The 22,497-nt window shown below is 67.0% G+C and overlaps 4 protein-coding genes across 4 annotated transcripts in view; 2 read left to right on the top strand and 2 right to left on the bottom strand.

The window, feature by feature from the left end:
* The window catches only part of LOC306802352 (dedicator of cytokinesis protein 2-like), a 44,528-nt gene extending 42,509 nt beyond the window's left edge, over positions 1 to 2,019 (bottom strand). The window contains 3 exon segments of the mRNA XM_079306390.1: positions 233 to 273; positions 377 to 460; positions 1,906 to 2,019. Of these exon segments, the coding sequence (XP_079162516.1) occupies positions 233 to 273; positions 377 to 460; positions 1,906 to 1,945 (165 nt within the window). The 5' untranslated portion in view covers positions 1,946 to 2,019.
* Positions 2,020 to 4,381: 2,362 nt separating this feature from the next.
* On the top strand, positions 4,382 to 10,509 carry DQX1 (DEAQ-box RNA dependent ATPase 1). Its single transcript, XM_079306387.1, is given in 13 exon segments — positions 4,382 to 4,434; positions 5,007 to 5,304; positions 6,283 to 6,476; positions 6,624 to 6,999; positions 7,516 to 7,752; positions 7,905 to 8,004; positions 8,103 to 8,258; positions 8,402 to 8,427; positions 8,430 to 8,595; positions 8,677 to 8,802; positions 9,412 to 9,602; positions 9,684 to 9,874; positions 9,946 to 10,509. Coding segments are annotated over 12 exon segments (2,226 nt in total). The 5' UTR covers positions 4,382 to 4,434; positions 5,007 to 5,022; the 3' UTR covers positions 10,127 to 10,509.
* A 1,930-nt stretch (positions 10,510 to 12,439) lies between these two features.
* On the top strand, positions 12,440 to 14,500 carry LOC306802316 (interleukin-12 subunit beta-like; the record flags this gene model as incomplete). The annotated part of the gene is made up of 7 exons (XM_079306329.1): positions 12,440 to 12,497; positions 12,606 to 12,842; positions 13,006 to 13,114; positions 13,198 to 13,379; positions 13,478 to 13,626; positions 13,821 to 13,973; positions 14,477 to 14,500. The coding sequence occupies 7 exons, from the start codon at positions 12,440 to 12,442 to the stop codon at positions 14,498 to 14,500; spliced, it is 912 nt and encodes a 303-aa protein (XP_079162455.1).
* A 2,494-nt stretch (positions 14,501 to 16,994) lies between these two features.
* TLX2 (T cell leukemia homeobox 2) lies at positions 16,995 to 22,417 on the bottom strand. Its single transcript, XM_079306328.1, is given in 6 exon segments — positions 16,995 to 17,508; positions 18,033 to 18,063; positions 18,066 to 18,092; positions 18,095 to 18,268; positions 20,537 to 20,696; positions 20,698 to 22,417. Coding segments are annotated over 6 exon segments (1,596 nt in total). The 5' UTR covers positions 21,667 to 22,417; the 3' UTR covers positions 16,995 to 17,273.
* Positions 22,418 to 22,497: the final 80 nt, after the last annotated feature.

Here is a 22,497-nt window from a genome sequence, read left to right as displayed (position 1 = left end):
GAGCCAGAGCCGTCGGCACCCCCGGGATGGGAGATGTCCCTCAGCTGGGTGCCCCCAATGCCACAGGGTGCCCAGCCTGCCGTGCCCTCTGCTCCCCTCGAACCCCCAACATCCCCCTGAGGACACGGCAAGCTGCTGTCCACGCTCTGCCCCCACAGACACCCAGCAGGGACAGAGAAAGCCAACAGCTGTCCCCCTGCCGCCTCCAAAACCCCAGCACGCCCTCACCTACCCGTGCAGCCCTGTTCCGGAGCGAGTACCCGCAGTACCAGCCTGCGAGGGGAGGGGACATGGTCAGCCAGGCTGGGGGTCCTGGCCCCTGTCACAGGGAGGGTGCAGGAACCCACTCGGGGGTGCACCCGGGGGTCCCCCCTACCCTCGGAGGCCTGCAGGATGTGCACCATCTCCCCGATCTGCAGCGGCAGGTGATGCTCCTTGGTGCGGGGGAAGTTCCACACGGCTGTGGGAAGAGGGGCTGGGAGTTGGGATCCCTGCCTGGAGCCCCTCACCAGCCCCCAGGCCCTGTGCACCTGCACCCCATGGGCTAAGTGCCCCCTAAAGCACCCCAGCGGGCCCCATTCAGCCCTGAGAGATGGGGCAGAGCCTCAACACTACAAACAGTGTGAGACCCCCCAACACCACACCCCAGGAGAGCCATAGCACAGCTAGCACAGCGCTGGGCAGAGCAGAAACCCCCAGACCCCTTTTGGCACTCAGGGGTCCCTTATGGGACCCTCCCTGCCTGCCACCCACACCCTGGTGAGTCCTGCTCCTGCCACAAGGGAGGCAAGTGCCAGCTGAGCCCCTGCCCAGGTGGCTCAGGGACACCAGGGTGTTTGGGGACAGCAGAGCTGGTGGCAGGGGAGGGGGGTGGTGGGGACAGGAGCTCTCCAGTGGCCAGCCACTTCCTGCCTGGCTGTGCTGTGGTTGTCCCTGTCGCTATTTCTGGCCCCAGGGACAGCTCTGGGGCAGGCAGCCCTGGTTTGGCCCCCAGGGGGGACAGTCCCTGCACCCTAGGACCATGTCTGTGCCCAAACCAAGTCCCAGCCATGGCCAGCTCATACTGCAGCACCCCCAGACCCACCTGGCTCGTTGGGACCCCTCAGGCTGACCCTCACACCCTGGGGCACCGGGAGCCCCAAGGTCCCACAGGACCCCTCCCATCGCTCTGAACTCCCCACGAAGACCCTGAGCCAGCTGGGACCAGCAGCAGCTGAGCCCTCACTCAGGTGCCGCCCAGGACCCTGCAGCAGCTCAGCCCTCGCTCCAGCACTGCAGAAAGTGCAAGGGAAAGGGTGCAGGAAACCCACAAGAAACGGGAAGAAGCACAGGGCTGCCAGAGGCAGCAGAAGCTGGGGGTGCTGCAGGGAGTGGGGGAGCCCAGGGCTGGTGCAGGGGGCCCAAGCTGGGGGTGCTGCAAGGAAAGGTGGTGCCCAGAGCTTTGCAATCACCAACACTGAGGCAGCTGCAAAGCCCCAGCTGAAACCTGAGGAAAATTATTGGGGTGTCTCAAGGCCCCCCAAAAGCCCCAGCAGCTGGGCTGAGCCCAGACCCACAGCCTGGAGAGACTGGAACCACCCCAGTGCTTCCCACCCCCACCAGCAGCAGCTCTGCAGCCTCCTGGTGCGTGGGTCCTGCTGGCACCTGTCCTGCTTGGCCCCCTTCCCTGAGCCTTCTGTCACCAGCCCTGCAGCCCCCACTACCCCTGTTTGTTCCTGCAGACAGCACCAGCACTGCAGGGACCCCTCCTCACATCACCTCACAACAGCACCAGCTCGGTGCCATCACCCAGCTGCCACCACCACATCCAGGGGGTACCACGGATGTCACCTCACCCTGAGCACCCCATTCCACCAGCCCCGTGGAAACCCCCCAGAGGGCTCAGCCCCCACAGCCCCCACTCACCCACGCCATACTTCTCCTTGGTGGGCAGCCAGGGCGCCATGGCCACCGGGCCACCGGGGCCGTGCCGTGGGGACCGGGGCGCTGCAGGGCCACTGGTGGTTCCTCCTGTCACACTCCCCGTGTCACGTGTACCCCCAGCTTGTGAAACCTCTGCTTCCTCAGTCCCACCCCACCATCCTGCCCCTGCCACGTGTGGGGGTGATGGAGCCCCCAAGACACCCACACCACCCACCCGAGGGTGGGTGTGGGAGTCTTGATGGGGGTGGACGGTGGTCAGGGCAAACTCAGGAGCTCTCTGTGTTCTGCTCTTGAAGTTTGCAGTTTATTGCATTGGGTGTGGGTGTAAAGGGCTCAGCTGGGAGCTGCCAGCTACAGCTCGGAGCAGGGCAGAGAGTGGGGGGACAGGAGTTCTAAGAGATAAGAGAGGAAGTAAGAGAACAAAGTGGGAGAGGGAAGTAAGAGAGGTAAGAGAGATATTTTCCCGTTTACAACACAATAAATCTTCTATGTTGAATATTCTCATTTCCACTAACCAATCTAATACAAGATACAAATTCTCTAATATTTACATACAACCTATAGGAATTGTTACATTACCATATTTTACTGCTTTCTTAGCTCTAAACCTTATCTCAAACCCTTCCTGTCATGCCTGGAGAGGGTCTGTGCTGCCATTATCTTAACAAAGGGAGATCTTCAAGCATCCACATTGCTATTCTCCAGCCACTTAGTTGAAAACTGCCATTATCAATCTCGCTTATGGTTTCCATATTCTCAAAATCTTTTGCTAGGCAATCACATTTATAAGGTTTTCCTGATTCATCCTTCCCAACAGGTGTGGGTCAGGGGTCACTGCCACGGTGGTTCTGGTCACTGGGGTGGTCATGGGGTGGCACGGTGACCCCTTAGGGTGAGCACCATGGTATGGGGCTGGAGTTGGGAGCATGGAATTCTCCAGCCACCCCATGGAGGAGTCACTTGGAGCCGTGGGTAGAACCAGCACTGCTGGGACAAGGTTTCTGCCATCGTGGCTGGGTCTGGCTTGCCCACATTTCCATCCCATCCCTGGGAGCACCAGGCCCAGCTGCGCCAGCGCTGGCTCTGTGCCCTGTCCAGCTCCTGCAGCACCAGGAGAGCGTGTGGAGCAACAGCTCAGCACCAGCCACTTCCTTCCTCCTGCTGGCCCTGTCCGACCCTGGTGGCTCCACAGGCTCCAGGCTCTCACTCCCCCATGGCCACGCTGCCCTGGGACCCTCTGAGCCCCCCAAATCCTGCTGCTGCTGCTCCCACAGATTGACACGTGTCTCTCCAGCAGCCCCTCGGAGCCAGCACTCGCCTCCTTCCCTGCATCCCCATGTCCCCAAATCCCCCTGCAACCCGAGCCTGCTCTGGGGTCACCCCCAGCCCCAGGACAGACCCCCCTGACCAAAAACCGGCCTTGAGGAAAGGCAGAGGGCAAGGAGAGCCCCGCGGGAGAGGGAGATGGGGTGGGTGTGCGATCAGCCAAAACCGCCATAACGTGACTCCGGTGCCACCGCCCGGGCCGAGGTGCGAGGGCGGGACCGGCAGAGCAGCCGCCGGAGCCGCCACCCCGCACGGCAAAGCCCGGGATGTGCCCCAGATCCCCGCCGCTGCACGGCAAAGCCCGCTGGTCCCGGGGCTGGCAGCGCCTGGGGGGAGCAGAAGGAAATGTGCCACGGGCACCGGCGTGCGGGGGCTCCCGGAGAGCGGGAGCCGCAGCCTCCGAGGTTCCCGGTTCCCGATTTCCAGCAGGCACCGCTCGGTGCCCACCCGGCGCTGCCCGGTGCGCGGTCCCTGCCCGGTGCGCGGCTCTGCCCCGCGGCCCCGGCGGCAGCTCGGACCGGCCGGGCCGTTCGCCGGTCAGGGAGCTCCACCTGCCGGTACCGCCGGGAGCCGCCGCGGCGGAGGGAGCTGCTTCGCCGGTACGGGATGTCCGGCATCGGGATACTCAGCCCCAACACACCCAGTGCTGGTACGGGATGCCCCGCTCCGGCAGCAGGATGCCCAGCACCAGTATGACCAGTACCACTACGGGATGCTCCGGTACGGAAGGACCGACACCGGTACGGGATGCCCGGCTCCGGTGCACCCGACAGCAGTACAGGATGTCCCGAATGGGGATGCCCGGCATTGCTACGGGATGCGCCGGTACAAGATGCCCGACTCCGGTACGCCCGGTTCCGCATATCCAGTACGGGATGCCCAGCACCAGCACCGAGATGTCCGGTACCGGGAAGCCCGATCCGAATAGGGGCTGCGGGCGGGCTGGGGCTGCAGCTGCGCACCGGAGCTGGCAGCGGAGGGCACCGAGTCGGGCGGAGCCGCGGCCGGACGCGGCAGCGCTGCCGGGATACCGGAGCTCCCGTCCGGTCCCGTCCGGTCCGGTCCCGCCGCCACATCCGGGCCCCGCCCGGCGCGGGCGCTGATTGGCTGCCACTGGTGGAACACGTGACGACGCGTGGGTCACGTGGCCTTGTCCCCAGGCAGGGCCCGCGGTGGCGCGCGCAGGTGAGCGGCGGACCGGAACCGGAACCGGGGCCGGAACCGGGGCCGCGGCCCGAGGGGATGCGGGTGACCCGCCCCTGACCCGCCCCCGCCCCGCCCCCGACCTGCCCGCCTGCTCCGCTCCGCTGAGCTCCGGCCCGGTGCCGCTGCTCAGGTGCCCGGTCCGGACCGTCCCGTACAGGTGCTCTGCCGATCCGGTCGGCCCGTGCCGTTCGGGACCGACCCTCCCAAGGTGTCCGCCGTGTCCCGCAGCCCCTGTGCCCTGCCTCGGTCCCCACGCACAGCCCCGCCGGGTCTCCGCATCCTGCTCCATCCCGCGGGGCTCTCCCGGTGCCCCGTCCCCTTTCCCCGGTTCCCTGCCCCTTCTCCCGGTTCTGTCCGGGTCTCCCCGGCCGTGTCACCCCTCCGCACCTGTCGGTGCCCCTGTGCCCGCATCCCCCGCCCGTCCCCGGTACCCGCGGGTCCCCCCTCCCCGCGGGACGGGACGTGGCACTGGGCTGCACCGGGCTCCTTCCCGGTTCGTAGGCGAGGGTGGGTCAGCGCCGGTCCCGCTCCACCCCCGCCCGCCCTCGCAGCTCCGGTGTCCCCGCCATGGCCGGCTCCGGGGCCCCGGCTCCCCTGCCCGGGCCGAGCGGCCCCGGCTCCGCGCTGGACGAGGAGGAGGAGGATGAAGACGCGTCCCTGGGCTGCGACGGCGACCTGGAGGTGAATCCCTACGATGGGCTGCCCTTCTCCTCCCGTTACTACGAGCTGCTGCGGCAGCGCCGGGAGCTGCCGGTCTGGACCACCAAGTACAGCTTCATGGAACACCTGGAGGGCAACAGCGGCATCGTGCTGGTGTCCGGACCTCCCGGTACCGGCAAGAGCACACAGGTGAGGGGCAAGAGCTGCCGGAGTGCCCGGGAGCTGCGTGTGGATCTTCCCAGACCCGTGGGACACACCGAGAGGCTGCCGGGCCCCCGGGAATGCCGCACTGAGCCCCGCGGGGTGGGCGGGCACCGGGACCGGCACTGGGCTCCGGGCAAACCCGCAGTGCCTGGCACGGGAGGTGGCAGCGGGAGCGGGGAACGGCCCCTCCCGGAGCTGGAGGCAGGGGCAGCAGCAGGGCTGCGCTGCCAAATCCCTCCCGGCTGCCCCAGGGAGCCGGTCCCAGCTGTTGGTGACACGGGGACAGCCCCTGGCAGACTTTGACCGGGGGAAGGATTGCAGGGAGCGGCGCTGCAGCTGTGGGGCCGGAATGGGCTGGGTCGCCGCAGGCTATCGGGGTGTTTGCCCTGGGCTCGAGGTGTTCAGCCAAATCACCTCCTTGGGTGTGACCCGCTGAGTTGCTGGGTTGGGCTGGCACTGCCAGATTTGGGGAACAAAGCCCCTGTGCGGGCCCCAGGGCCGGTGTTTTTGGGTGCAGCACCCTTCGTGCAGTCCCTGCAGGGCCCTGGGGACACTGAGGCACAGGCACTGCTCTTGGGGGCTCAGAGGTGACAGGAGGAAGCAGGACTCAGGCCCCTGGTGCCAAAGGGACATCCACGTGGCCTTGGCACTGTCTCACACCATCAGGCCAGGCACTTAGCCAGCAGCTGTTCCCTGACGATCCCTGCCCCTCTCTGTGGGGTTTCCCAGGCCATTGTCCCATGTCCCTAATGTCAAAGCAGGGTCATGGTGTCCCACACTGGGGCAGGAAGCTGCAGGTGTGGGGCCATGGTGCTGCTGGTACAGACTGTGAGGAGGGAAAATCCTGCCTGAGCTATGAGTGCCCATGGAGATCCTGCAGCCAGATCCATGGGGAGGGTCCCTGTGCCCTTTGGAGGGTCACAGCAGGGAGGGGACAGTCCTGGAGCCACGCTGTCCCCACAGATCCCTCAGTGGTGCGCCGAGTACGCCCTGTCCCTGCGCTTCGCCCACGGGCTGGTGGCCTGCACCCAACCCCACAGCCTGGCCGCCCTCAGCCTCTCGCTGCGCGTGGCCGACGAGATGGACCTGAACCTGGGCCACGAGGTGGGCTACTGCGTGCCCCACGAGGACTGCTGCACCGCCGACACCATCCTCAGGTACGGCGGGGCCCGCGCTGGGAGCGCGGAGCGCTAATCCCGCTGAGCTCCACCTAATCCCTTAATCCAGCCTGGCCTCGGCCCGGGCTGCTGTGGGGAGGGGGGGAAGGCTGGAGGGAAGGGGCTGACGGGGTGTGGGCACGGCAGGTTCTGCTCGGACGAGATGCTGCTGCGGGAGATGACGTCGGAGCCGCTGCTGCGGCAGTACGGGGTGGTGGTGCTGGACGAGGCGCAGGAGCGCACGGTGCCCACGGACGCGCTGCTGGGGCTGCTCAAGGACGTGCTGCAGCAGCGCCCGGCCCTGCGCCTGGTGGTCATCACCTCGCCCGCCCTGGAGCCGCGGCTGCGCGCTTTCTGCGGGGATCCCCCCGTGGTGCGGGTGCCGGGGCACAGCTCCCTGCCGCAGCTGCTCTACCGGGAGCCGCCGGCCCACGGCAGCGTGGCCGCTGCCTGCCAGGCCGTGCTGGACATCCACCGGCGCCAGGAGCCCGGCCACGTGCTCGTCTTCCTGGCCAGTGAGCAGGTGGGCTGATGGGGGAACAGGGCAGGGGAGGTTTGGGGTGTCCCTCTCGATGGGGAGCCCGAAGGATGGCTGGGGTTAAAATGGGGGAGCTTTGCAGTGGGAGGTGGGTGCAGGGCATGTGTGGCCATTACAAGCCCAGGGAGAATCTTAAAGGATTTTTCCAGTTTGGCTTTTTCAGGCTCAGGGTTTTTTCTTTCTCCAAACACAAGAGAAAGAATTATAACAAAGATAAACACACCTGCTGGATCCATAAGAAAGCCTGGGACAAGAAGTGTCTCCTTCTCTGACCAATGAACTGTCTAGTTTGTTATGCACAAAGTGTCTTATTTAAGGCAACGGCTTCCTTCAGTGAATTGCTCTTTCTTGTTCTTTCTTACACCATGCAAGAGAGTGCCACGTTACTGTGTCCTCCATAACCCCGTACACAGTAACAGGCACGGTGCAGCACCCTGACCTGGGGCTGGGGACGCTGCAGGTGTCAGCAGGTGTCACCCGTGTCCCCTTGTCCTCACCCAGGAGATCTCCGAGTGCTGCAGTGCCATCCAGACGGAGGCCGTGGCGCTGAGCCCGGCGCTGGGGCCGCTGCTGGTGCTGCCGCTGCACCCGGGCGTGGGCCGGGCGGCGCAGAGACTCTACGAGGCGCCCGAGGAGAGCCGCGAGCGGCGCGTCATCGTCACCCACTGGCTCGGGGACTCGTCCTTCTCGCTGGGCGCCGTGCGCTTTGTCATCGACTCGGGGCTGGAGCTGCGCAGCGTCAGTGGGGCAGGGGATGGGGGGCGGTCTGGGGAGCAGTGGGCTGTGGGATTCTCCCTGCTGTGATTTCCCAGGCTGGGAGGAGGTGGCCCTGCACTGGCAGGGGAGGGGCCCTGGGGGATGGCAGGGGTGCCACTCACAGCTTCCTGCAGGTGTACAACCCCCGCATCCGCGCCGAGTCGCAGGTGCTGCGGCCCATCAGCCGGAGCCAGGCCGAGTCGCGCATGCAGCGAGCAGCTGGCAGCCCCCCAGGTGAGACCCCTGCTCCAGTGCTCCCCCCAGGACTGCCAGCAGCCCCTGGCCCAGCACTGTCCCCACTGCCCTGTCCCTGTCCTCCCTCTGTCCTGCAGGCACCTGCCTGCGCCTGTACTCGGAGGCCTTTGAGCAGCGCCTGCCCCCCAGCCCTGCGCCCCACGTCAGCGAGACCAGCCTGAGCCGCCTCGTGCTGCTGCTGAAGCGCCTGGACATCGCTGACATGGGCCAGTGTGACTTCCTTGACCGCCCAGGTAGAGCCCACGGGGCCAGGCATGGCGTGGGGGGCTGGAGCAGATGGGGCAGCCATGGCTGTGGCCATCACTGTGGCTTGGGTTGTCTCTGGAGAGGGACTGGGGGCCTGGCAAATGAAGGACTGCCTGATGTCCCACCCCAGCCCCTGAGTCACTGATGCAAGCACTGGAGAGGACCTGGACTACCTGGCAGCCCTGGATGATGACGGGAATCTGTCAGAGGTGGGGATCATCATGTCAGAGTTCCCACTGGACCCGCAGCTGGCCAAGGCCCTCATTGCCTCCTGCGAGTTCGACTGCGTGGAGGAGATGGTCAGCCTGGCTGCCATGCTCACAGGTACTGTGTGGGGGGCCCTCAGGAGCCAGCACTGCTGGGGAGGTGCTGGGCACACACAGTGACCCCCCTGCCCACCCCCAGCATCCCCCTGCTTCGTGCCCCTGTCCACGCACCTGGAGGAGGCCGTGGCCCTGCGCCGGCGGGCGCTGCTGCACCCCAACGGGGATCACTTCACCCTCATCAACATCTTCAATGCCTTCCAGCAGCGTGAGTGTGGGCAGGGGCTGGGGGCTTGCACCTCTGTGGGCATCCCACAGACCCCTTTGTGACCCCTGTATCCTCTGCTCCTCCTGGTGACCTACACCCCGTCATATGTCACCTGTCCTGGAGCTGCATTGCTGACCCCATCCCAGTGCACAGCCTGCCTGAGGGAGGATCTGGGGGGTCCCAGCTCTAGTCTGGGGGCTGTGCTCTCTGCTCAATCCCTGTCACCAGTGTGTGAAGGGGTCACAGACAGGGGGAGCAGCAGTGCTTCTGTGGTCTCCAAGCCCCCAGCCCAGCAGGCTCTCTGCTCCCATCTTCATCCCCATAGCACCACTGTCCTGTCCCACATCACGGTCCCCATTGTGCCTCACCTGTCCCCACATCACTGCCCCCACTATCCCATCCCTGTCCTGTCCTGTTGCTGATTCCACTATCCCATCCCTGTCCCCATATCACTGACCCCACTATCCCATCCCTGTCCCCACATCACTGTCCCTACTGTCCCATCCCTGTCCCCACATCACTACCCCCACTGTCCCATCCCTGTCCCCACATCACTGCCCCCACTGTCCCATCCCCGTGCCCACAGCCCTGTCCCTGTGGCTCCTGCAGATGCAGGGGAGGAGGGCTGGTGCCGGAAGCAGGGGCTGAGTGCCGAGGCGCTGCGCCTGGCGGGCACCGTGCGCGCCGAGCTGCTCGAGGTCATGCGCCGCATCGAGCTGCCGGTCTCACCACCCGCCTTTGGCTCCGACGCCAACGCCCTCAACATCCAGCGGGCCCTCATCTCCGGCTACTTCCTCAAGGTGGGCCCAGGGGGCTGTGGGGAGTCATGGGGCAGTTGTGGAGCAGTGCTGGATGCCTCAATCTCTCCTGGTCCCTCCCAGGTCGCCCGAGACATCGATGGCTCCGGCAATTACGTGATGCTGACGCACAAGCACGTCGCCCACCTGGCCCCCGCCTGTGGGTACCTGCTGCGGCCACCCCCGCGCCGCCTGCCCCCCTGGGTGCTCTACCACGAGTTCACCATCTCTCAGGACAACTGCCTGCGCGTGGTCTCGGAGATCCAGCCCCAAATGTGAGGGGACGGGGAGGGACAGGTCCTTACGGGGATCCCTGCAGTTATCTGACCCCACTCTGTCCTCACAGGCTGGTGGAGTTGGCCCCTCAGTACTACCTGAGCAACCTGCCCCCCAGCGAGGGCCGGGACCTGCTGATGGAGCTGCGGGAGAAGGTGGTGGCAGCAGAGGAGGCACCGGCAGAGCCGGCAGAGCTGGCAGAGGCGGCCGGACACCAGCACGGGCAGGGGGACGTCTGCGTCCTGCAGTGAGCCGCAGCAGCGGAGCCCCGCGGTGGGGCTGCCTGGGCTTGGCCATGACCCTGGGGACAGGGGAGCCCCGGGGAGGCCCCAGGGGGGCTGTGTGGCTGCAGGGGCTGTCCCGAGTCCCAGGGAGGCGTGGGCACTGCCTCAGCGCTGCGCCGCAGTCGGTCGAGGGCCGCGGCCGTGGGACAGCCCCGGCACCTCAGAGCGTGATTGGGGAGCGCTGGCCCCGGCCAGGGGAGTCGTGTGGGCTCTCCCCACTGGGCTCCTTCCTTCACCCCATCTTTCCCGGGGGTCTGTGGGGCTGGAGACATCGCCTGTCCCGCTCCCCCTGCGCCCGGCACCGAGGGGCCACACACGGGTCCCTCCTGTATAAAGTTTTGTGACCTTTGCTCCTGGCTTCGTGTCCATGACTGCAGCGAGGCATCCAGCCTGGGTGGGGTCCGTCCTGCCGAGGGACATCACAACAGAGGGGTCTGGCTGGGGTGGGTTCTGTCCCTGCTCTTCCCATCTGCCGAGGGTGGTTTCTGTCTGGGAGCCCTCACTCCCCTTCCCGGGGATGGTTTCTGTCTGGGAGCCCTCACTCCCCTTCCCGGGGATGGTTTCTGTCTGGGAGCCCTCACTCCCCTTCCCGGGGATGGTTTCTGTCTGGGAGCCCTCACTCCCCTTCCCGGGGATGGTTTCTGTCTGTGAGGGTTCACTCCCCTTCCCGGGGATGGTTTCTGCCTGGGAGCCTTCGCTCCCCTCCCACCCTTGTTTCGGGTGCCAGGCTGGGGTCCCAGCTGTGCTGAGGCACTGAGGGCATCCCTGGCCTTTGCACCAGGACTTCCCCTCTGTGGTTGTGGTTCTTCTGCAGAAGCCAAGGGGAAGCTGCGGTTGGCGAGGTGGGGGCGAACCTGCCGCCAGTGCCTGCTTCCCGCAGACAGGGCAGGGCTTGGTGCACCCCCGGGCAAGGCAGCGCGTCCCTCCCTCGCCTCGGGGTCCCCTACAGTGCTACAGCCACGGGCTGAGCTGCTGCATGGGCGCCTGGGGGGTCCCAGCTTCCCCTCCCTGCCCTGCCACCCACACACAGGGGCTTGGCTCTGCTCAGGGAGGGGCCCGGATATCCCATTGCCCTGTCCTGGCCACAGTGCCTCAAAAGGTGAGAGCTGGGCTCCCCCAGCCTCCCACAGCCCCCACTTCCCCTTTACTTTCTAGGAACTCCAGAAAGTACGTGAAAGGGTGCAGCGCTCCCCTCCCCAGGGTGGGGTCTGCTACATGCCCTCCTCGCGGGCTGGCATCAGTGGGGTGGCAAAGGGGCACCTGGTGACAATGATGATCTCTGTCCCTACATCCTCATCTCTGCACAGCATCCCATGGGAGACAGTGGCCCGAGGAGGGGAGGGAAGGGGTGAGACAATCTGTGCCATGCTGTGGGCATCACCCTGAGCCTCTGTGGAAACCCTTCCCTCTCCTCGAGGACTCAGAAGGACCCAGCCCTGAGCTATCCCTCTCCAGATCCCCAGCACAGATGCTGATAGACCTCACTGGTCCCCTGGCCCCTGAGTTCTGCTCAGTACACAGTGATGTGCAGACCCTCAGATGGTGCAGGGGCTCAGGACCCCTCTGGGAGAGCTTGGGAGCATCCAGAACCCCACCATTCCAGGTGCCCAGCACTGCCCCTTGCCCAGCTGTTCCCGGGGGGACCATCCTCTGGCATTCAGGGGCAGGGCAGGGGGTGTGCAGTGCCCCCTGCCCTGGGAAGTACCAGCGGTGAGTCCCGAGGCCGGGTGGGTGGGAGGCAGGGGGCTGAGCGTGGGTCCCATTCTCCAGTTCTAAGAACTGTGATGCTGCTGTGACTGCACCTTGGGGCAGCCCCATGGAGTCCAGCCCACTATAAGACTGCAGCCCCCAGCCCTGCTGAGCCCACCAGAGAGACACGCAGAGGTAAGCACAGACAGGGAGGGTTGGGGGGTCTAGGGGGATCCTGCTTTGGGGATGCTACTCCCAGGGCTGGGGGCTCTGCCCTGCCTGGCCCCACTGGGTGTGTCCCTCTCCTGGGTTATGTCCAGCTGGGGTTGCCCTTCCCCTCCCTTTCCCTTCCCAGATGCTGGTGCTGGTGGGACTGGTGCTGTTCCTTGTGCCTGCAGAACCCCTGACTGCCTTCCCCCCAAAGTGTGAGTGCTGCTCTCAGGGCACAGGGGAGGCCTTGGAGGGGGGACCTTCTGGTTGGGGCAGCTGCAGGGACTGCAGAGGAAGAAGAAGGAGTGGGGGGCATCCTGAACCCACATCACTCTGATAGGAGTTGGGACAGCTCTGCTGGGAGATTAGAGGATGAGGGTGATGTGGGCTGAGTATGGGGTGAGGGAGTGGGGGGATGGATATGGAGTGCAGGAGCAGGGTGAGGACTGTGGGACAGGGTGGTTTTAAGGCCAAGGGGCACCCAGCCCCTTAAATTATCCCTTTGGGGGAACAATCTGCCCCCACCACAGCCCATTTCTGACCATAGGCTCTGCCTCTCCAGTCCAGGTGGGGAAGCTCAACCAGGACGTGGTGGTGCAATGTGACACTTCAGAGCAGCACATCTACTGGACACTGAACGGGGAGGAGGAGCCCATGGCTGAACTGGTGCCTGAGGGTCACAACCTCACCATCCTCGGCTTGGACCTGCCAGCCACTGGCAACTACAGCTGCTGGGCTGGCCCCATCCTGCTGGACAGCACCTACGTGGTGCTCAGCAGCACCCGTACGGAGGGGCACGGCTGGGGCAGCTGGGGGTGGTGGGGAGGACCAGGAGATTCTCTGGGCATGGATGTGGGGTGAGGGAGAGCCCCACCAGTGCCATGCAGGGACAGGGGGCACTTCTGGCCTCATGCAGCCCCTGACCAGTCACCCCTTGGTCCTCTCAGGTGAGGAGGAGATCAACGTGTCCTGCCAGGCTGAGTCCTACAACGGCTCCTTCCACTGCTCCTGGCCCGGGCCCTCCTCTGCCATCTTCCGTGCCCGCCTCACACGCAGGTGGGTGCCCTGAGACCCCCCAAACCCACACCAGCACCATGGCCACCTAGCCCTAAGACCTGCTGACCCCTCCCTCCCCGCAGCAATGGCTCCGTGGGGCCGTGGGTGCCGGTGGCCAGTGACCATGGCTGGTTCAACACCAGTCTGGTGGATCCCTCGTTCTGCCTCTTTGGAGAGGAGCTGCACCCGCTCCAGCTGCACCTGGAGGGGCTCTCGGACACCTCCTACCTCAACCTCTCCTGGCACTTCTTTGTCCGTGACATTGGTGAGCTCAGGGCAGGAGCAGCAGGGTGGGGGTGTCCAAGAGGTACTGGAGGCTCCAGGGGGGTCTCAGCCCCTGTTCTGAGCCCCCTCTGTCCACAGTGCGTCCTGATCCACCCCAGGATCTGATCCTGCAGCAGCGGGGGGAGCAGCTCCACCTGGCCTGGGCCCCCCCAGCCTCCTGGCCGCTCCCCAAGTCCTACTTTGCATTGCTCTACCATCTACAGTATGAGCTCCACAACGGCACCCAGGTAACAGGGTGTGCCCACCCTGCCCCACCCCGACTCTTTCCTGTTGCCTGGCTCAGCCACGTGCCACTCCTCACTCTGCTGCTTCCCTTCTTGGGGTATGAATGTCACCCTTGGCCGTCAGCCCTGCTCCCCCAGCGCTGCTGGAGGTCAGGAGGTGCTGGTGCCCCCCTCCCCGAGCCCTGCCCCCTTTGCAGGTTGAGCAGTTCGTGGAGGGTGTGGAGGAGACGCCGGTGCAGGCGTGGGGCGTGGCGGTGCGCATCAGCTGCCGGGACCCTACAACCCCCCAGCCTGGAGCCCCTGGAGCGCCTGGATGGGCCTCGATGCCCCTGATAACCGTGGCTTTGAGGGTGCTGAGCCCACAAACGGGCACCTCCTTTCCTCATAACCCCCCATCCATTTACAGCTCGGAAAAGGATTTTTTCTCCCTATTAAAACTCTGGGATTTGGCTTTGCCGCCACAAACGCTGGTTGGTGTCTGTGTGGGAAGGGAGGTTGCTGGGCCCCCCGAGGGGCTTCCCGGCTGGCACAAGCCTCAGCCCTGGGGTCCATTGGATGGCTGGGGACAGCTCCACCCGTGCTCCAAACCAGCTCGGGGACACGGCGGGATAGAGAGTCCCTACAGCAACTGCCCAGCTATACACAGGTTCCCCGAACTCCTCCACTCCTCAAAAACCCCTCCCAGTTCTTCCTCCTTTGTGAGGACCGCGGTGGAACAATGACCCCAGACAGAGGGGCAACACCCCATGCCCACATCCCGGGAAGCAGGATCCCATCCTACCCCCAAAGTGCCGGTGATAGTGGGGGGGTCAGGAACCACCCATCACCACTGGGGGGGCTGTTTCGCCTGAAGCTGGGACCCCACAATGAGATGTAGCCCTCTCAGTGTCCCTGTGCAGTCCCCATCACCCCTCCACGAGCCCAATTCCCACGGAGCCCCGGCCTCACCACAGACCCCTGGAGCACAGTCGGGGCTGCTGCCCACCCCCCTCCAGACGGGGCGGCTCCGGGTGATGCCACGGGGCTTTATTGAGGTGCTTCCACACGGGTCTGGGCCGGGACCCCCACCCCGGAGAGGCTGGTGACTGTGTGTCCCCCACGGGCGCTTGCCCTCCCGGGGGTCCCGGGGCAAGCGGGGGGCACGCAGAAGTCCGGGGGACCCGTGGAACGGGGTGGGTGCAGAAGGACCGGGGCTCCGTGAGTCCAGAGAGGTCCAGAGGTCCCAAGGAACCGTGGGGGGGTTTAGGGTCCGGCGGAGGAACCGGGGTCCGGTAGTGGGGCAGAGGATACGGTCCCGGGACCTGGAGGTCCAGTGGTACGGCAGGACCGGGATCCGGTGGTGGGACGGGGCTCCGGGGTCCGGTCACGGCGGGGCCAAGCCGCCCAGGCGCAGCTCCTCGGCTCTCCAGCATCTCCCTAGGAAAAGAAGGGCCGGGCTAAGCCCCTCGCCCCCCGTTGCCCCCCGCGCCCCCCTCGCGTACCGGTACGCGGCGATCTCCGCCTCCAGCGCCCATCCGCAGGCCGCAGCAGCGCCGGGTACTCCCGCAGGCACCGGGCCATCTCCGCCTCCGCCGCCCCGATCTCCCCGCTCCAGCTCGCGCCACCCGCTCCTGAGCCGGGCCGTCAGCAGCGCCGGGGCGACCCCCGGGATCCCCCGCACACACTGACCCCTATCCCGAGAGGGATTCCCACCCGGACACCTTCTCCATCCCCAGACCCCCGACCCGACCCCGATCCGCACAAATCCCCGCCCCAAATCCCATCTACACGGACTCCCGGCTCCTCCGGCCCGACCCCCGCCCGCACGGAGCCCTGGAACTCCGCACCGCCCCCCACCCCGCAGGGATCCCAGGGTACACCCCCTCCCTATACGCATTCCTAAGGCCCCACCCCACATGGACCCACAGGATCCCCAACACCCACCCACAGCACAGCCCGACCCCACAAACCCCACTTCCCAGTCCCACCTGAACACCGTCCCATCCCACCGCCGCTCCCGTTGCCTCCCGGGCCCCCTAACCCCATCCGTACCCCTGACCCCCGCCCCTCCCCATCCCCATCCCCCCCACTCCTCCTCATCCCTCCGGCATCCAGCTCCAGCACCGCCCCCCCAAAAAACATCCACCCCCCTCCTCACATCCCAGCCCCCATCCCCGCTCCCTCCCAACCCCCCAGGCGCCCCCCGGCCCCCCCCCGATCCCGCACCTGGTACTTGGCCACTCCCCGCTCCGCCGTCCCGCAGCCCCTCCAGCTGTCGGTGTAAACGCGCCCACCGCCCCCGCAACGCCTCCACCGCGGCGGCTCGGGCTCGCAGCAGCCTCCGGTAACCGGCGGCCTCGGCACGGGCACGGAGCACCGCCTCGCCGCCGCTGCCGCCGCCCCACCGGCACCGGGGGCCGGCCCTCGGCCGCGCTCATCCCGGTTGGTATGCGGTTCCACCCCTCCGCGTCACGGAACCGCAGCCAATCCAGCCGGTACCGGGGTCCGGCTCCTCCCGGTAGCAAGGAGAGGGGGAGCCGGCAGAAGCCTGTCCCCCAAAAGTGGGGTGAGGGGCTGCAGCATCGTGGATAGCGGCGGGGTGGGGGCAAGGTCGAGTTCAGGGGTCAAGGTCACCACTCTCAACCCCCCCACACCCTTCATTGCCTCCTCATCATCATCATCAGAGGCTGGAGTTGAGCTGGATGGTCCTGGCGGGGGAAACCCCCACTGAAGGGGTCACTGGGGAGGGGGTGCAGAGGTTTGCCAGAAGAAGGGGGATTCAGCCCTCTGCGCCCTACGATGTGCCCTGTGGGTCACACCAAGGCTCAGTCTGGGGGGAGGTGACAGCAGCCCCGGGGGGACTCAGGGACTGGTGCAATCCATCAGCATGGGGGGCACCCGAGTCCATGGTGGGGGGCTGCAAGGGCGTGTGCAGGCACAGGGAGCTGACAGACCACTGCGTGGGGGGCCAGGGGCCCAGACCATCAGTCTGTCCCACCACGGGGTGGGGCCGGGGTGGCCAAGTCCTTCGTCCAGCCCGGAGGGCACAGAGAGAAGCCGGAGGTGGCAAACTCCGACCGGGATAAGGCAAGGTGGTGCAGGTGGGGCAGACCCTGCTGTCAGGGTGGGGGGTTTCCAGCACCAGGATGGGAGGTCCACGCCCTGCCCTGCTCCAGGTGGGCTGGAGGCTGTGGGGCCCAAAGGGAGCCAGCGTGACCCACGGAGCTGCTGGTGGGGGGAGCTGCAGAAACCCTGCCAGGTGTTGGGTCCCATCCCCTGGTCTCCAGGGATCCGGGCAGGAGCTGCAGGTGTCCATGGGGGTGCAGTGGCCCAGCCCTTGGCTCCCATGGGTCTGAGCAGGCAGCTACAGACATCCGTGGGGTGGAGGGGCCAGCCCTGGGCTCCTGGGGGTCCAGACAGGGGGCTGCCCACAGCAGAGCTCCAGGTGGGGTTGGTGAAGCTTTGAGTCCATCCACAGAGGCACGGCCTCCCTTCCTGGGTGGTCTGGGGGGCTCCTCCATGGCGGGGAGGGGGCTGCCAGTGGGGGGCTCTCAGGAAGCTGCAGCCCCTTCCCTGCCACGGCCAGGCTCAGAGCCACCGGGCTCCCACCGCCTCCTCCTGGCACATCAGCAGCACCCTCACACCACAGAGGCCACCCCCGAGACCGACGTTCACCTTGTTGTCCTCGGCCAGGGCTGGAGGTTCTGCAGGGCGTAGAGCGAGGAGTTGTGCATGCAGAGCGGGTCCTGCGGCAGGGGCTGCGCCAGGCTCTTCTTGAAAGCCTCCTGCTGCAGGTGCAGTGCATCAGCCGGTTGGCCTGCTGCGCTCCGCCTCGCGCTACTCCGCCGTCTGACGCCTGCAGACACCCGCCGTGGCACGGGGCACAGCTGGCACTGCCACGTGCCACTGCCCCACCACGCCCCACAGCACACCCAGACCTCACCCAGCAGGGCATCACCCACGTGATGGCAGCCCAGCCCATGCATCCCAGTCCCTCCAATCCCAGAACATGGGGCTTGCTGTTAGAGGGACGTGGGGTTTGGGGGCTGCCAAAGGGATGTACTGGGTGTCTACAAGAGGGATATATCAGGGTGTCTACCAGAGGGATGTATTGGGGGTCTGCCAGGGGATATACTGGGTGTCTGCCAGAGGAATATTCTGAGGTATCTACCAGAGGGATATATCGGGGTGTCTCCCAGAGGGATATATTGAGGTATATCCCAGAGGGATATATTGGGGTGTCTCCCAGAGGGATATACTGAGGTATCTACCAGAGGGATATACTGAGGTATCTATCTGCCAGAGGGATATATTGAGGTGTCTTCCAGAGGGATATATTGGGGTGTCTGCCAAAGGGATATATTGGGGTGTCTGCCAGAGCAATGTGACCATCACAGTTGTGGCAGCCACCCCAAAGCCGTCCCTGTTACCTCCACTTGGTGGGCGGGTTCTGGAACCAGTCTTGACCTGGGCGTCTGTCATCTTGAGGCCTTGGCCAGGGTGGCACGCTCGGCCGAGGCCAGGTACTTCTGGCGGTGGAAGCGCTTCTCCAGCTCGCAGATCTGCACCCGCGAGAAGGACGTCCGCGGCTTCTTGCGCTTGGGCGGCGTCCGGTTCTGGTACGGGTGCCCGATGCGCCGCGTGGCCACGAAGGGCGACAGCGCGGCTGTGGGACAGCAGGGTGAGGGGGACTCGGGGTGACCCCGGCAAAGCACAGCACAGCAGGATCCTGGGGAGGGCAGGGGCTTGGGGCCATGGGGATGGGGAGCTCCAGGGGAGGCACCAGTGCTGCTGGGAGAGTAGGGGAGGGGACACCCAGAATAGTCCCCTCCTGCTCCAGTCATCTTGAGGACATGGGGGCAGCTCAAGACATGGCATGAGGGAGGCCGTCCCCTTTCCTACCCACGTACAATCACTCCCCCAGCCCGGGGCTGGCACTGGAATGTTGGGGTGGTGGGCTGGCCTGCTCACAGGATTGATGCAGGACCATCAGGTGGGGCTCACAAACCCACCCTCCTCCTATCAAGCAGCACTGCAGGGGCTGCCCAGCCCCACCAGTGAGGGGAGGGAGCACAGAGGCTGTTGGGAGGCAGACAGTGTCTCTTCCCATGCGCCAGCAGTGCCTGGGCTGGCCACTGCCAGGGGCCAGGGAAGGGGATGGCCCTGCCCAGCTGAGGTGTGAGCCAGCCTCGGTGAGACCAATGTGCCACATTCCAGACCCAGAAGCTGCTGGAGCTGCAGAGAGCATCAGAGCAGTGAAGCAGCGGAGGAAAATGAAGGCTTGGCACGGTCAGCCCTCAATGCCCACACTTCCGCTCTGGCAGTGGCCTTGGCCAAGCCATGACCCATGGCAGCACATCCCTGTGGCACCGTGGCACCACAGCCACCACCAGGGCCAGCACCACGTGCTGGTTCCATGAGTAGCCATAGGGCCAGAGGCCTCATGGCACAGGGACGGGGGCACAGCCCACAGCACCCCAGGACCCCTGGCGCCCACAGACCCTCCCTCCCACCCACGCCCAGGCCGCCTGGCCGCGGCGGGGGCGGACACGGTTGCACGGTTGAGGCAGGTGGAGCTGTGCAGTCAGGGGACTGAGGCCCCCGCGCCCCCCTCCCCGCACGGGGCGGCCCCTCGCTGGGACCAGATGCCTCCTGCCCGCAGCCCACCCAAGGCCAGCAGTGCTGAGTGATGGCTGCGGCTGGGAGACCGTGCCGGGGAGGGGCTGCCCATCCACCAAGGCTGGCGCCAGGCAGGAGACGAGGACGTCACCCGCCACCCCTGCGCGGGACGGTGCTTCGTCACCGCTGCGATGGCGGCGTGGGCCGGGAGGCGAACACGGCTCTGCTGGCGCCCGGGTGGGACCCCCAGAGTCCCCAGGCTCCCACCCCACATTGCTCCATTACCCACATGGCCGGGACTCGGCCCCCAGCCCACGCCTGCATCAGCCTTGTCCCCGCATGCGGCCACAAACTGGGGACGTGGCAGTGCCGCCATCTTGGGGGGAGCAGAGCTCAGCCAGGCCGGGGGTCTCCAGCACTCACACACGGTCCCAGCGCCCACGACCCAACCTCAGCACCCCTCCTGCTTCTCGGGTGCAGCAAGCAGCACCCAACCCAGCACTGCTGCTCAGCCCCCACCACGGCGCTCAGCCCCAGCCCCAGCAGCAGCCCCTCGACCCCTCGCTGCCTCCCAACACCTGCATCGCCACAGGCCCGCTGGGCTCTCCCACAGCACTGGGCTCTGTTCCACACCGATCTCTGCACGTTCAGATCTGGGATCCCATCCCAACATGCCACAGTTACCCCCCCTACCACCCCCATCCTCCAAGGTTCACAAGGCGGGGCATCTGCTCTGTGCATGGACGAGCTTATTCCTGCGTCCCACGGTGCGTCCCCCACCCTGCATCGTGTCCCACAGAGCCCCCCCATCACATCTCACACTCTGCAGAGCCCCCCCCACTCTCCGATCCAAGGAGCCCTCACTCCGCACCCGCAGAGAACCCACCCCACACCCCGGCTCCCAACAGCCTCCTGCAGCTCCCGTTATGGTGGGACAGGGTCGGCACGCGGCACCTCTAAACCGGAGAAGGAACCAGTCACGGAGTGGAGCTCGAGACCGGAGCCCACTGGGACCCCTCGGTCTCCACCCGGAGCCGCGGACCCTGCCCGGTGCCGCGGTGGAGCCGCCGGTGGCCGCGTCTACCCCGAGCCGCTTCCGCGGGCCCCGACGGCGGCGGGCGAGGACCGGGCACTGCGGGAACCTGTGGAGCGCACGGTCCCCGCCATTCCCGTCCGATCCCCGTGCCCGCCCCGATCCGCGCCGCGCCCGCCGCACCGCGTTGCCCCGACGGAAGCCCGGAGCGGCCGGTGGCGCGCGAGTCCCCGGAGCCGTCAGTAGCCGCCGGTAGCCCCCAGCAGCCGTCCCGCCGCTCACCTGAGAGCCGGTCCTTGGCGATGCGGCGCGTTGTCTCCATCCAGGGGAAGGTGAGCCCCGGCAGCGCGGGCCCCGGCGGCGGCGCGGGGGCGGCGGGCGGCGGGGCGGGCGCGGGCCGGTGCGCCGGGACGCGGATGACTCCGGCGGGCGGGCGCGGCGGGCGCGGGGGTCACGTTCACGCTCACGTTCATGCTCATGTTGAGGTTGTAGGAGCCGAGCGGACCCGCGGGGCCGTAGCCGCTGCCGTAGAGCCCGTAGTCGGGTTCTGCCGCCGCCCGATGCGGCCCCGTGGGTCTCGGGGCCGCCAGGATTTGGTCGATTCCGAAGCTGATGGGCTCATGGGGCGCGGGGGGCCCCGGGCCGCCGCCCTCCCGTTCCATCCCGGCCGCGCTCAGAGCCGGCGGGGCGCGGGCATGGCCGGGGGGCGGCGGGGGGCGGCGGCGGCGACGGGCGCGGAGCCGTGCCCAGGGCAGGACGCGGTGCAAGGTGCGGGTGCGGGCCCGGAGCAAGGTGCGGGCAGGTGCCGGGTGCGGGTGCGGGCCCGGGGAGGGTGCGGGGCATGGCTCGCAGCCGCTGGCGGCCCCGGGGCGGGAGCGGGGTGGGCTGCGGGCCCTGGCGGGACGCGCTTTTCTGCCCCGCTCCATCCGGACCGGCCGAACTCCCACCGCCTGCGCCCTGATTGGCGGCCGCGCCTCCTGATTGACAGCCCGGGGCCCCGCCCCCACCCGCCCGGACCCCCCCGCCGCTGCTCCGGGCCCCCGCCCCGGCCCGGGACTAGAGGACGGGCCCGTCGGGTCCGAGAGCCCGCGCCCCGAACGACCCCCGGACGCCCCCGGTGCACCGACGTGCTCCGTACCCGTTCGCCCGCCGGGTGTCCGCCGAACCCCACACCCTGTCCACCGGAGCGGCAGCCCCTGCGCCTTTTCCCTTCCCCGCTCCGTCCGCAGCCCCGTCGGCGCTTCCAGCCGCCCCTCCCGGGGCGCACGGATCGGTTCTTGGGGTGCGAGCTTCGCACCGAGCCCGGCTCCCGCCGAGCCCGTCCATACGGAGCGGATGGAACTGGCGGCCGCGGACGCGCCCGGTGCGGGGACCCAGGGGTTGTTCCTGCCGTTCCCAGAACAGGAACACATCCCGGAACGTGAATCTCAATCTCCTACCCCATGGATCCCAAACCCCTACTGCCGTTGCCGGTAGCTGTCATCTCATTTCCCAAGAAACCGCCTTTCCCGGGGCATCGACTTGGGAAACCTCCAGTTTGGGGCCAAGAACCCCTTTCCCCGGGATCTGTCGTTCCCGGTATCACGGACCCCACTTTCCAGGACCAGACTGTTCAGGGGAATGGCGTCTGACACCCCTGGCCCCGCCATTCCCGGAGATAGCCCCCGCTTCCCGACCCGCCGTTCCCTGGGATGGACCCCTATTCCCCGCCCCGCCTTTCCCGGTAGCAGAGCCCAGCCCGGCCCTGTCGGCGGGCGGTAACGGCAGCGGAGAGCGGCACGGGCTGGACCAGCTCCTCCGACGACTATCGCGACAGCGACGCGGCGGCCCCGCGGGTGGGTTCCCGGCGGCTCCCGGGCGGGTCACGGCCCCGGGACAGGGGCTGGCAGGGCGGAGGCGGCCTCGCGGGCACCCTGGCGCCACCGGTCTGGGGCAAATGACATTACCGGGGCCTGCGCCTGTAAATCACGGCGGCACCGGGGGCTGCAGCTGCCGCACCGGGAGCGCGGCACGCCCCGGGGCACCGGAGGCACTGCACACCCCGGGGCACCGCTCATCCCAGGGGCACCGCAGCCACCGGGGGGTACCGGGTGGTCTCAGGCTCGCCGCAGTGTGGGGTGCCCGTCCCTGCAGCCGCAGCTCTGCCGGGAACCGGGGCCGTGGGAACCGGGGCTGCACGGGCACACGCCCGTGCCACCCTCGGCCATGCCCACGTCCCACCACGGCACCGGGAACGGCCGAGC

Source organism: Erithacus rubecula, assembly GCF_903797595.1.
Source record: "Erithacus rubecula genome assembly, chromosome: 5".
Taxonomy (NCBI): domain Eukaryota; kingdom Metazoa; phylum Chordata; class Aves; order Passeriformes; family Muscicapidae; genus Erithacus; species Erithacus rubecula.
The sequence above is the reverse complement of the archived record's forward strand: the minus strand, read 5'-3'. Positions and strand labels throughout refer to the sequence as shown.